The 13,249-nt window shown below is 37.3% G+C and overlaps 1 protein-coding gene across 3 annotated transcripts; it reads right to left on the bottom strand.

Moving 5' to 3' along the window:
* Nucleotides 1–270: 270 nt before the first annotated feature.
* LOC139945970 (galectin-4-like) lies at nt 271–12,802 on the bottom strand. Of its 3 annotated transcripts, none has more exons than XR_011787192.1 (10): nt 12,398–12,802; nt 10,832–10,873; nt 10,332–10,420; nt 8,108–8,312; nt 7,460–7,621; nt 6,869–6,997; nt 5,915–6,006; nt 3,134–3,314; nt 2,249–2,453; nt 271–2,214 (listed from the first exon to the last, which is right to left on the bottom strand). XR_011787192.1 is itself a non-coding variant. In XM_071943539.1 (10 exons), exons 2-10 carry the CDS (start codon nt 10,856–10,858, stop codon nt 2,307–2,309), a joined length of 999 nt encoding a protein of 332 aa, XP_071799640.1. In that variant the 5' UTR covers nt 10,859–10,873; nt 12,398–12,799; the 3' UTR covers nt 271–2,306. The 3 variants fall into 3 exon arrangements, 2 of the variants coding, with proteins under 2 accessions (XP_071799640.1, XP_071799626.1); XM_071943539.1 differs by having other exon boundaries at nt 271–2,453; nt 6,869–6,950; nt 6,984–6,997; nt 12,398–12,799; XM_071943525.1 differs by having other exon boundaries at nt 271–2,453; nt 12,398–12,800.
* Nucleotides 12,803–13,249: the final 447 nt, after the last annotated feature.

The raw sequence follows: 13,249 nt of genomic DNA, 5'->3' as shown, positions 1-13,249 counted from the left end.
CCATAGTACTGCCTTATTGGAAAATTAAACAATACAACGAAATGAGCGATGCAGATTGAGAATAATATAGATTTTCGATAACACTGTAAGACATAAAATACCGTGTTAGCATGAGACTACGACAAAAGAGTACCGATAAAATTTATGAACTTATTTGAACTAGATTCTCTGCCACACTGCGCCTCGAAACCGAAACTTCGTACATTCAGAGCTTTGATTATGAATCACAAATGTTACATTTCCAAACACAAGTAACATTGCGAAAGTGCATCAAATACAGAGATATGCATCTCAATTGAAAAACATTTTAATAGAAACAAACATTCCACGATGTACAGAGTAATAAAGGCTTCGTGATCAAAACTGTGTAGTACGGAATGATTTTATATCATTCACAAAACTTAAGCTGTTTCTGACTATTTTATATGCACACTACAAGCCTACGTAATTATGCAGATAATAATAAAGGTTTTTGAATAAAGTTAAGCAACTCGATGAGTGACCGCTGGCGGGATTTCTACCATTGGCCAACCATGAAACAAATATAGAATAATGCTTAGCAGAGATAGACAACTTGCCAAAATGGCCATAAACAGTTTTAAAAATTATATTTTGTAAAAACAACTTAAAACTGGGCCTTACTTTTCGGCAATTCAAATGTTGAGAAATAAAGACACGCCGTACGGTTCCTCACAGTCAACGGCGCGGGATGAATGGTGTTGACCGAGTGCTGAAACAATGGACCCATTTCATCTATGGGCTATATACCCAATTCAAACAAGTATCGCATAATGCCATATTTGGAAAGGGGCCAGACTATTAACATTTCTACTGCCAGTCTCGGTTTGGCTTTATATATTTTAATGAATGCCGACTATTTATAGTTACATTCTTAGGACCTTGTCACGCACGGCAACTTTTGCAGGCAACTTGGAGGCAACCAACTGCAGTGCATGCTACAGGACCACTTTGTTATAGCCACTTGAGTCAGAAAATGTCATTGGACATCAATATTGGTAATTACTCAAAATAATGGTTAGCATAAAAACTTACTTGGTAACAAGCATTGGAGAGCTGTTGTTAGTATAAAACATTGTGAGAAACGGCTCCCTCTGAGTAACATAGTTTTTGAGAAAGAAGTTATTTTCCACGAATTTGATTTCGAAGCATCTGAAAGCACACAACTTCGTGTGACACGGTTGTTTTTTTCTTTCATTATTAACTCGCAACTTCGACGACCGATTGAGCTCAAGTTTTCACAGGTTTGTTATTTCATGCATAATGTTGAGATAGACCAAGACTGGTCTTTGACAAACACCAATGGTGTCCAGTGTCTTATACGATCCCCAGGAGAAATGTGTGAACATTTAATTGTGAATGCCTTCTCTTCCTGGAGATTGCCTGGAACTGGTTGCCTGTAAATTGCCTCGTGTGACTTGGCCGTTCATAGTCATTATTCCTTTGCAAGTGTTATGTATAGGATGCAACAAAATACAAAGTAAAGTGGTCGCCATGTTGTCCACAGAGCCATAACAAAATATTAATTGAGATGAGCGTTTGAGCGCGTCCCGTAATTTTTAACAACAGAGTTACGAGATAAACTAAACAGATTACGTCTTTGATTTAAAACATTTGTGAACAAGGTACGTTTTAAACAACTGAGGGAAAAAAAAACGAGAAAGAAGAAAAATCTTCGAACCGGTTGACAGTTGTGGGTGTGCGTTGGGGGGGGTCCTTTTTTTGTAGGAGTAGGGAAATTGGTATTCCCATGGGTTGACAAAAGAAATAAAAATAGGATAAGAATATTTAAAAAAGAAAAAAATCTATTTTATCGATTAGAAGGGCTGATCTTTATTTACACATGGTGTGTATAGGCTCTAGTAGACACTTCCACACTATTTATTCACAGATTTTTCTAAGGAAAAAAAATAAATTTGAAATCAGACTACAGTATAGTAAGAATATCATGCCTGTGGCAATTAGTACGTAAACATAAAAGTCAGACATGTCGGGAGAAAGGTCGGTGAAAAGTTTCCCCACATATACACATACCCTTATACCCTTACAAAGGCTAGGCCGCCAGTGGTGGATTTTACAAAGAGTTAAACCTGTTTTATCTCGAGTTAAAATGAGTTACTCGACCTAACTTATATATAGGACTACCCTTTAGTTTTTAATATCTCCTAGGACTAGTCCTGAGCTAGGACTAGTCCTGAGCTAGGACTAGTCCTGAGCTAGGACTAGTCCTAAATCTTTGTGAAATCGACCACAGGCCCACCCTCGAGTCACAGATAACCAAACGAGTTTCAGTTGAACGTGATTTGTGTAATTCTCACATCTCCATCTATGCCCAGTGCACTGATGTTCTGAAACGGCAAACGGTGCTGGTATTCCAGTAGGTGACTGCCATTCAAAGCTACCTTGAACGATTGCTTGGTACACATGAACATGATCTGGAACGAAGACAAGACAAAACATCATGAGAAACGATTACCGGTCACATTAAAGGGGTTGACTTGCAGTCTTGTATTTGACTTTGTATTTGCCGTTTGTTAATAATCTGTTTTTCATAATAATTGTTAAAGATTTCCTGATTCGACCTTTGGAAGCAATGGAATGTTTCCTTTGGTGTATTCTGCGAAGTTGCAGGCCCAGCAGTTTTTTTTATAGTCATAACTTATCTCATCTTTCTTGTCAGATCATTTGACTTATAATAATGAATTATCAAAGTTAGTTATTTCATTAATTTACTAGTATTTCTGTTTTCTTTTTCTTCTTCTAAAGGCACTCCACAACAACAAGCCTTGGCTTATTGGGATAAGCCTCTACTGCATTCTGTTATGTATACTGTTCAGAATGGTATAAATATTATATTGAATTGAATGTTAAACCAATTCAAATCAAATCAAATGAGCTTTCCTTTTTAAAAATATTGGCTGAATGATAAACTTCATTACCCATGATATCATATCACAATTTATATAATTTGTAATGTTTGCTTTAATTTTCTTTCCAAAGACGTTTTTATTTATTTTATTGATGTATGTATTTTATTAACTATGTACATGCATATTATAGGCCTATAGGCTATATGGTCAATAAATACAAATACATATAAATATCTAATGCTTACTTCATAAGTTCCATTTGGATGGAAGGGGAAGTGTCCCCGGTGTTTGATTTCATTTCCGTCCCATCTTGTGTTGCGCAGTGTGTTCAAGTTGATGTACTGCTCACGGAAACGAGGGTTAAACTGCAGGGCCACGTCACTTCTGGGGTTGGTTGACATACCGCATTGCAAATTTACATGAAATCTAGGATTTAAAACATGATACACAAAATACATTATCAAAAAGGAAGAGTCGACGGTATTATATAGGGTTGGTAAGGATACAAACATAATTGTAGACACTGGGGCCGATCTTAACTGCAAATCAATCGTAGTTGCTTATTAGTAAAGTGTAATACAACATTCTCTGGTTGTCGGAATGACATGCCGCATTGCAATATTACATGAAATCTAGGATTTAAAAGATGATACACAAAAAACATTATCAAAAAGGAAGTGTCGAAATGTGTAGGATTGGTAAGGATAAAAAACAACCGACGCTGAGACCAATCTTAACTGCAAGTCAATCGAAGTTGCTTTGTAAAGTGTAATACAATTTACAAATCACTATGGTAATACTGACAAATCATCTTCGATTAACCTTAGTGCTGTGTGCAATCGAGCCCTGGACACGTTTAGTATTGTAAAAGACCAGCTGTATACTTACTTGGTGTATCCCAACATAATGCATCAAATAACAAATTTGTGAAAATTTAGACCCAATTGGTCATTCAAGTTGGAAGAAGTTAATGAAATAAACAATCTTTGTTGCACAAATTTGTGCGCTTTCAGATGACGGAGGAAGGCTTCAGGTCTAAAGTCTTTCTCAGATATTAGCTCAAATATTTGGTGAGAAATTTCCCTTTATCAAATTCTTGAGAGGGAGTTGTTTCTGACTTTTTGGCCACCATGTTTGCATTTTTAATAAACCAATAATAATAATAAGCTCTCCGTTTCTCATTACAAAGTAAGTTTTATGCCAATGAGTATTTTGAGTTCGCCCAAAAAGAGTGACACAGATTGACTTTCACTCTCAAAATAGCGAAAATTACACCACTCGGACAAGAGAGTGAAATTTTAACTCCTTTACATTAAAGACAGTGGGCACTATTGGTAGTTGTCAAAGACCAGTCTTCTCACTTGATGTATCTCAACATATGCATAAAATAACAAACCTGTGAAAATTTCAGCTCAATTGGTCATCAAAGTTGCGAGATTATAATGAAAGAAAAAACACCCTTGTCACACGAAGTTGTGTGCGTTTAGATGGTTGATTTCGAGACCTCAAGTTCTAAATCTGAGGTCTCGAAATCAAATTCGTGGAAAATTACTTCTTCCTCGAAAACTACGTCACTTCAGAGGGAGCCGTTTCTCACAATGTTTTATACCACCAACCTCTCCCAATTTCTGGTCACCAAGTAAGGTTTTATGCTAATAATTAGTTTGAGAAATTACCAATAGTGTCCACTGCCTTCAAGAGAGTACACGGTAAGTTTTTGAGATAAATCTACAGTTTCATGAGTCGTCGTGCACGCCCACCGAACGAGTAGCACGTCCGGACCTTCAGCTATACAACCAATTCTACATAGCCCCAGGGGTTTCTACTGAATCTGTAATTAGCACAACACAGTGTATACACAGGTTCAAAGCTTACATGTTCCACTTTGATATGTAATCTCGAGTGTTTGTGCAAAACATTTTGTGAAAGCATTTCTTGGATTTCTTATCAAAACCAGACATGCCTGACATCTCCGAACGAGGACTCTGAACATGTTTTAACAATACTTTTGCAATTTACGAAATGTTTCTCATTTTAAAATTAAAATTTAACTCTTCCACATTGTTATGAAATCTTAAGTGTTGACATAGCATTCCGTGGAAGGGAAGTCTTGAACTTTAACCAGACTACTGCCTAATCGCACCTCCAGAAAGGGGACTTCCAAGGTAATTTCTAATATATTTTATAACAGTGAGTGTTTACTTTTGGTATTTACTCCATGATAACAAGTTAATAACTTCGTAAAGAGCACTGGCAATCTATTGATCTTATAAAACATTATTAGAAGCGACAATATTGAAGTAATGATAGCACAGAGAAAGAGGTATTTTTTATCACAAAACGTGAGCCTAAAATAGGCATCTGAAAGCCTCAATATTTTGCAAGTAGAGTGTTTTTAATTTGCTTGCACCTTCGATGACCAATTGATTGAGCCCAAATTTCCCTAGTATTTTATTGTATTTATGCATATATGTTCCAAGAATACACAAAGTGAGGATACTTGTCTTTGACAATAAGCGATAGTATACACTGCCTCTAATATAAAAATCAACTCTCCAAATCCTGTGTTTGCGGCGAGTGACGTCATCTACTTATACCCCCCACCCCCACAGAATTCGGGAAAGTGTTGAGGGTAAAGTGCTAGCACACACAGGTGAACGGATATAAACAAAAATATTATATTCTTTATCCCCGATGCAAATTTTACCATCTACTAAATATTTGCGGTAACCACTGCTAAAATATAGGATTCGAACTGCCTCTAGCTACCGGAAAATCTCGGTGGACTAGTTGGTAAGGCACTTCTCTATATGCAAAGGTCGTGGATTCGAATCCCACCGAGTATTAAACATTGTGAGAAACAGCTCCCATTGAAGTAACGTAGTTTTCGAGAAAAGTAATTTTCCACGAATTTGATTTCGAGACCTGCGATCTTTTCCACAGTATTCGGGAAAGTACACAGTATACATTCTTTCTAATATCCACAGTGCAAGTTTAAAAACATGTATACATGTACTTTTACTAACCTTGTCAGTGGATTTGGTTTGACGGTGACTTTGACTACAATAATCTTGCCGTCTTTCATACCACCTGGGATCATGGCTAAGTAAGGCACTGGCTAGAAACAGAAACATAAAGGACAATGATAGCTTTAGTGGCAGGGCAACATACAAAATGTCTCAACAGAAAACTACGCCAAAAACAAAAACAGTGACATTTATTCTCAGCGGTTTGAAAAGGCAGTGGACACTATTGGTAATTACTCAAAAAAATTATTAGCAAAAAAACTTATTTGTTAATGAGTTAAAACATTGTGAGAAACAGCTCCCTTTGAAGTAACGTAGTTTTCGAGAAAGAAGTAATTTTCCACGAATTTGATCTCGAGACCTCATAATTAGATTTTGAGGTCTCGAAATCAAGCATCTGAAAGCACACAACATCGTGTGACAAGGGTGTATTTTTTCTTTCATAGTTATCTCGCAACTTTGACGACCAATTGAGCTCAAATTTTCACAGGTTTGTTATTATTATGCATATCTTGAGATACACCAAGTGAGAAGACTGGTCTTTGACAATTACCAAAAGTGTCAAGTGTCTTTAATGTTGAAAAATATTGAAGGCGATCAGAGCATACTAATCGAAACTTTTATTTGTCAACCACTATTTTTGTCAGAACCAACACCACTCAAAAGAGATTTTCACATGGTATTTGAGCTTGTGGCGTAATATGCAAGGTGTCCAATCCGTTGGTCTTACTAGTTGTACTTTCAGCCAGGAAATTTGATTATTATTGTTTGAAGATTATTTATTGGAAACAAAAAAAGTTTATTGAAAATTAATAAAAACAAATGGTATGCTCACATAAAACTTTTTTGAGATGGGGGGGGGGGGGTCCTACTAGATGTTTTATTTGTTTGCTAATTTTAACCTCGGAGTTGTCTTCTCGAGAAAAATAACATTACTTTAGAGTTAATAATTACCGGATTGTTGACTGGCTGCGGTTGGCTTGGGTACTGCGGCTGCGCAGGAGGGTACTGCGGCTGCGCAGGAGGATAGTGCGGCGGCTGCGCAGCAGGAGGATAGTGCGGCTGCGGCTGCGCAGGGGGATACTGTAGAGAAAAACATAGAGGGAAAACAGTTACAGTTACAGCAAAAATTTCGTTGTGTTTGAATCTCATTTCTTTTTTAGTTTGTAGGCTATTATTGGAAACATTATTCTTGCAAATCCATTGTAAAACATCGACACAGGAGAATTACACAAATTATAAACATGTAAAAATATAATTTATTACTGATTGTGTGCCGTCAGCTACAGTAGGGTGTCACTGTACAAAGAGAAGGTATTGGTTGTCACTCTAAAAGATTAAAGGAACACGTTGCCTTGGATCGGTCGAGTTGGTCTTTGAAAAGCGTTCTGTAACCGTTTGTTATAAAATGCATATGGGTAGAAAGATGTTGTAAAAGTAGAATACAATGATCTACACAAATATGCCTCGAAATTGCGTGGTTTTCGTTTTACCTCGTCGACTAACATGGTCGGCCATTTATGGGAGTCAAATTGTTAAACTTACAGCGAACCCAGGTTGTGGTGGCATCGCAGCAGCGGGAGCTGCCGGTCCTTCCATGCGTATGTTATAAACACGCAGCTCACCATTAATCATGATATGGGAGATACGGGGGAGCCTTTTGATGTAGTGAGGAGAGCTGATAAAATGCACTCCGTTCACAGCGATCTGAAAACACGAAGAAAGCCAAAGTTGTTTTCTGTTTACTTTCACTTGACCTTGAAGCGTAAATATCTTTTATTATGAGATTATGATTGACATAACAAAGATCCCCTGACTAAAATATTAATTGTTTGTTCAAAACTTGTCACATTGTTGCAGATAACCTTTATCTAAGCACATCTATAATAAATTAAGAGGGGCCTTGGGAAAAACGTTGTGAATCACGCAAAATTATTTTCATTTCACTTTTTGTCTTCCCTCTTTGTTTTGCTGCTGTTGTTGTTGCTATTTTGGGTGGGTTTTGTTGCAAATAAAATGACTAATGATGCTAAAGAAAAACTCACATTAAGAACAAGAACGAATGGGTGAATAGTTACATAAGGATTACCGTTTACCCAGTCAGTTTAACTTGTGGTTTATTATTTGATATGTACATAATATAGATCAAACAAATTGACCGTAATGCATAATATAAACTTCTCACACCGTCACCTTAAACTGATGAGCCTCACACAGAATGATCATCTCAAAGTTCTGCCCCTTCTGAATAACGTTCTGGACTTGCAGAGGCTGGCCCCAGACTTGTTTCTTTAAGTGGTTGACAATGACCAAACCTTGCTGGTAGGATGGGCTGAAAGCCAGGGCGATGTCATCCATTGGGGCCTGGTTCAGACCACAGGTCAGATTCACGGTGAATCTGAAATGACCGACAGAAACAATTTCCTTTAACGGTGCAGTGGACACTGTTGGTAATTACTCACAATATATTAGCATAAAACCTTACTTGGTGGCGAGTTATGGGGAGCTGTTGATGGTATAAAACATTGTGAGAAACGGTTCCCTCTGAAGTGGAGTAGTTTTTGAGAAAGAGGTAATTTTCCACGAATTTGATTTCTAGGCTGTTTTTTAATTAATCTCGCAACTTCGATGACCGATTGAGCTCAAATTTTCACAGGTTTGTTATTTTATGCATATGTTGAGATACAGCAAGTGAGAAGACTGGTCTGTGGCAATCACCGATAGTGTCCAGTGTCTTTAACGGTCGGTGGACACTTAAAAACCGACTTGGACGAGCAATGGAGAGATGTTGATGCTGAGAGAAACGACTTCCTCTGAAGGTATTTCCAACTTTTTGGGTGTCTGTTTTCCAACAAGGGTGTTTTTTCATTCAAAATTTGTTTCAAAATTTGTTTCAAAAGGTGAAAGCGATATTGAGATATCGCCAAAGTTCCGATGTGGATTGATTTCAAGTTTTTGGAGGTATTTTTCCATAACCAACCTACTTAGATGTGAAATGTTTCTCAAAATGCCTATATCATTGAAAGCCGTACTTCTAGCACTTCTAACTAAGTAAAATTGTATTGCCTCCAATCTAAAGATTTATGCTGACGTATACTTTCCCTTTAAACACATTTGAGAACAATGAATATGGGGACATCACTTTTTAATGACGTATGAAACACAACGTTTAAAAAAAACCTCTCTAAACATACAAAACACAATTACGGCGAACAGTGCAAAAGGACAGCGCCCTCTTTTGAACAAACCCCATTCAGTCTTATGTTAATTTTTCGATGGCAGATCAGTCTACAGGTCACGGAAAGATAAGAAACTCATTCAGTTACACCCAATGACATTTATTACGCCAATGTGTAAATAATGAGTGAGTGAGTTATCGGTGCCTGATTAAAAAATGCTGTCCATTGCCGCTGCACTGTAAAAGGTATTTTACGGTGATATACATGTATATACCATGGCAACAAGCGTGCCGTAAAATTTACAGGGACCGTCCACATAAACGGTAATGTTATGCGTTTCCCAGTTAAAGAAATAGTGTAAAATAATTTACACTTGATTTAAAACGGTGCATTAAAAAAAACGAAAGCCTTGCAAATCAACATAACTAATTGATGGATTTATTACTCCCTATATTGTTTTTTTGTTTACAGAGAAGTTCATCACGCTAGTGCTGAAACACCTGGTCAATGTAAAATAACTGTTAGTTATCATCACTTCTAAACAATTACGTCATTATTAAATTCAAATAATGTATAGGCCAAAACATGAATCAAGCAAGTGCGTTAAACTTTGCATGGTATGGCAAGTATTAAAAGGCAGTGGACACTATAGGTAATTAGTCAAAATAATTATTGGCATAAAACCTTACTTGGTAACGAGTAATGGGGAGAAACATTGTGAGAAACGGCTCCCTCTGATGAAGTAACGTAATTTTCGTGAAAAAAGTAATTTTCCACGAATTTGATTTCGAGTCCTCAGAATTAGATTTTGAGGTCTCGAAATCAAGTATCTGAAAGCACACAACTTTGTGTGACAGGGGTGTTTTTTCTTGCATTATTATCTCGCAACTTCGACGATCAATTGAGTTCAAATTTTCACATGTTCGTTATTTTATGCATATCTTGAGATACACCAAGTGAGAAGACTGGTCTTTAAAAACTACCAATAGTGTCCAGTGTCTTTAAGAAATAGTACAAATAAATAGGCCTATAGTAAACTTGCGGGTACACAATCATGTATCCATTATCTTGTGTGCGAGTGGGTGCTATGAAAAGAGCCAATGTGCTTGCTGACGGTTAGGCCAGTACTCTGCTCGTAGTTTCCTGATATAGAACTCATTATCAGTAAAGCATTAAAGATAAATTCCAACCCTGACCGAAGTACATAATTTGATTGAATGTTGAAGTGATATTTTTACCTTGAAGCATGAGGCTCCACGTAGCCCTGGATAAAGAGCGTCTTCCCCGGGCACATCTTACCAGGGATAACCCCCGAGTACGGAATCATCTGCAACAACAAAATAGCACATTATATACAAAGTTGTTGTATTTGATTTAAAAGTAATGTTTACCTTCTTTTGAAACCGATTGATTGTATTAATCCTTAAAAATGTAGTTGTATATAATAAAACTAACTTGTGAAAAATGTACTTATTTTCCCCATAATATTTTAGAGATTCTTCAAATTTGACACACGTGTCACATATAGGGCTCATCAGGGTTCAAAACCATGACCTATATACCGTTTTCATAGCAGGCTTGTAACAATTTAAGATGTTTTTGTTCTCTTTTTTTCCCCCTTTTTTCTTTTTTATAGTGACTGGTTTAAATGTCATTAATAATTATTATAAAAATAATGTTAGCTTATTCTTTTGAAGAATCTGCTCAATTGTCAAATTTAAGACTGATAGCCACTTACTGGGTTTGATGCAATTACTGTTGACATAGTGATCGCTGTTTTCTGCAATTGAGAAAAAAAAAACAAGAATCTTTAAAACAAAAGTTAATATGTGGGGTGGGTCATCAATACGAAATGTATAAACCAGCAAATGCCAAATGATACCGTTGAAACAAAAGTATATAAATAATGGGTGTGCCTGTTCGTGGGGTCAACTATACGAAAAGTATAAACCTGCAAATGCCACGTGATACCGTTGAAACAAAAGTATATAAATAATCGGTGTGCCTGTTCGTGGGGTCACGAACTTTACGAAAAGTATAAACCTGCAAATGTCACGTGATGCACTTAAATACAAGGGTATCATATTATCTAGTTAGGCCTATAGCTAAAAATTTGACAACCTCATAATTTCTGCTTGAAGTCCTTGATGTAAAATTAAGATAAACAACATTTCTGTTTTGTACCGGTAATTATCCATTAGTGATCAAGATCACGCAAGCCCCAACCCTTAAAGTGGTGATTAATAAAACTCACACTAAAAAAAACCAACATTAAATAAGTTATCATTAATTGATATACGTTAATATCGTTAAGTTTCGCATGTTTCAATCTGTTTTTTATTTTGATGTCAAATCAAATGAACGTGTGTGAATGAAGCTACGTTCAATGACGAAATATGGGCCCCTTATTAAAGGGACACGGAGTGCGAGTTGGTCTAGGAAAAGCTTATCGTTTGTTATGCATCATTTGGTTAGAAAGAGTAAAACGACCAACACAAATATGCCTGTAAACTGCATGGTTCCCTTTTACGTCGTGAAGTAACACGCACGCCAATTTGTGGAGTCAAGTTTTTGGGTAGGGGAGGGTAAGGTTCAATACATTATTATTACACCCCCTCACTTGCACACGCCCCCTCCAAGTCACTGTCACATGTGATATGGTGTGATTATTGGAAAGTGAAGTATTCCAACTCTTTAAGCTTTTGGCGACTCTGCTGTAATTCTACCTAATATAAATACATTCGTACACTAGGCCTACCAGCACGGCATACTTGTCATTCTCTTTGACGTACATTTCCCCTTTCTCTACGCCTTTATGGAGGAGAGTGAGACGACACTCTACTGACATGGTGGCTAAATGTTTTTAAAATACATAGCCATTCTCACCAATAAAATACCACCACCCCTTCGCCACCTTTGAGTTTTATAATTAAGTAGGGCAATTCGGGGATAAGATTCCGTATGGCGCCACCACTTTTTCACAAATTTTTACAAAAAAGGATATCTCATCGAGGTAAATTAGATACTTTATTATTTCATATCGAATGAAAAAGTGGTGGCGCCATACGGTAACTTTTCCCAATTCGGTTCACGAATCTAGCTATACTGTACAAAGGTACGTTTAATAGTAGTAGTAGGCCTACTGTTGGTTAGTTTCCTTTCCTTCCACCATGGTAAAACTAGCCAGTCATGTCTTTACGCCCTGTGCAACTCTGAATGAAAACCTAGCATGTACACACGGAACAAATTGCATTAATATAAACACACTGAACACAAAATGGAGGACTAAACATGTTGTACTTACGGAACACACTGTGTAAGAATCCTTGTACTAATAGTGTGTAGTCAGTTGTCCGGTGTCCTTACATCCACGTACAGGGTTTATTTATTGTCCAGCTGATTACCGATAGGAATCCAGGTATTGCGTAATGCGGTATTTACACTCCACCTGCCACTCCCCTTTAAAATGCTGGGTCTGTACTTCTGGCTCAGAGAAAAATGCAGTTCGCGGGCATACGTGCTAAAACGAAACTATATGACGTACCACGGTACTCGTGTCACGAGATATTCTTATTTACAATGCCTCTCTCTCGAGGTAGCTGACCTTGAACAGCCTATGTGACGATAGAACTCGTTCGTAGCATAGAGTCAAGAGCAAAGATCATATTTACCAATGGTTTCATTTTATTGATCAACCAGACTGTGAAAAATGTTGTGTGCAGTTTGGCATTGTGTCGTTTTTGTTCGATTGCACCACACAGTATAACAGCCTAGATCCAATTACTTTCTTATATACAGAGGCGTCGATGTACATGTATTGCTATAGTCATTGATATGAGATTTGAATTCCATAATTTAACACAGGCGTATCGCAACGCAGCCCTCCCCTCCCCTCTCCTGTTCATACTTTGATGACGACCTTCTTGTAAAGTATAATGATTTAGTCTTTTTACTCCCCCACAATTATAACACTATAATAAAGATCGAGAACGCATGGCTCGGCGCAGCGGGGCCCTTTAAGCAAACCTCATCAGGGGCGGGGAAGCGGGGAGAGACACCGAAACGCATACAAGCTCACTCTGTTAATCGAAATAAAAAATGTATTGGGGGGGGGGGGCAGTACCCCAAATAACTTTCAGGGGAGTGTTTTCCCTTT

The sequence above is a fragment of the Asterias amurensis genome, chromosome 1 (genome assembly GCF_032118995.1).
Source record: "Asterias amurensis chromosome 1, ASM3211899v1".
NCBI classification, from domain to species: Eukaryota; Metazoa; Echinodermata; class Asteroidea; order Forcipulatida; family Asteriidae; genus Asterias; species Asterias amurensis.
The sequence above is the reverse complement of the archived record's forward strand: the minus strand, read 5'-3'. Positions and strand labels throughout refer to the sequence as shown.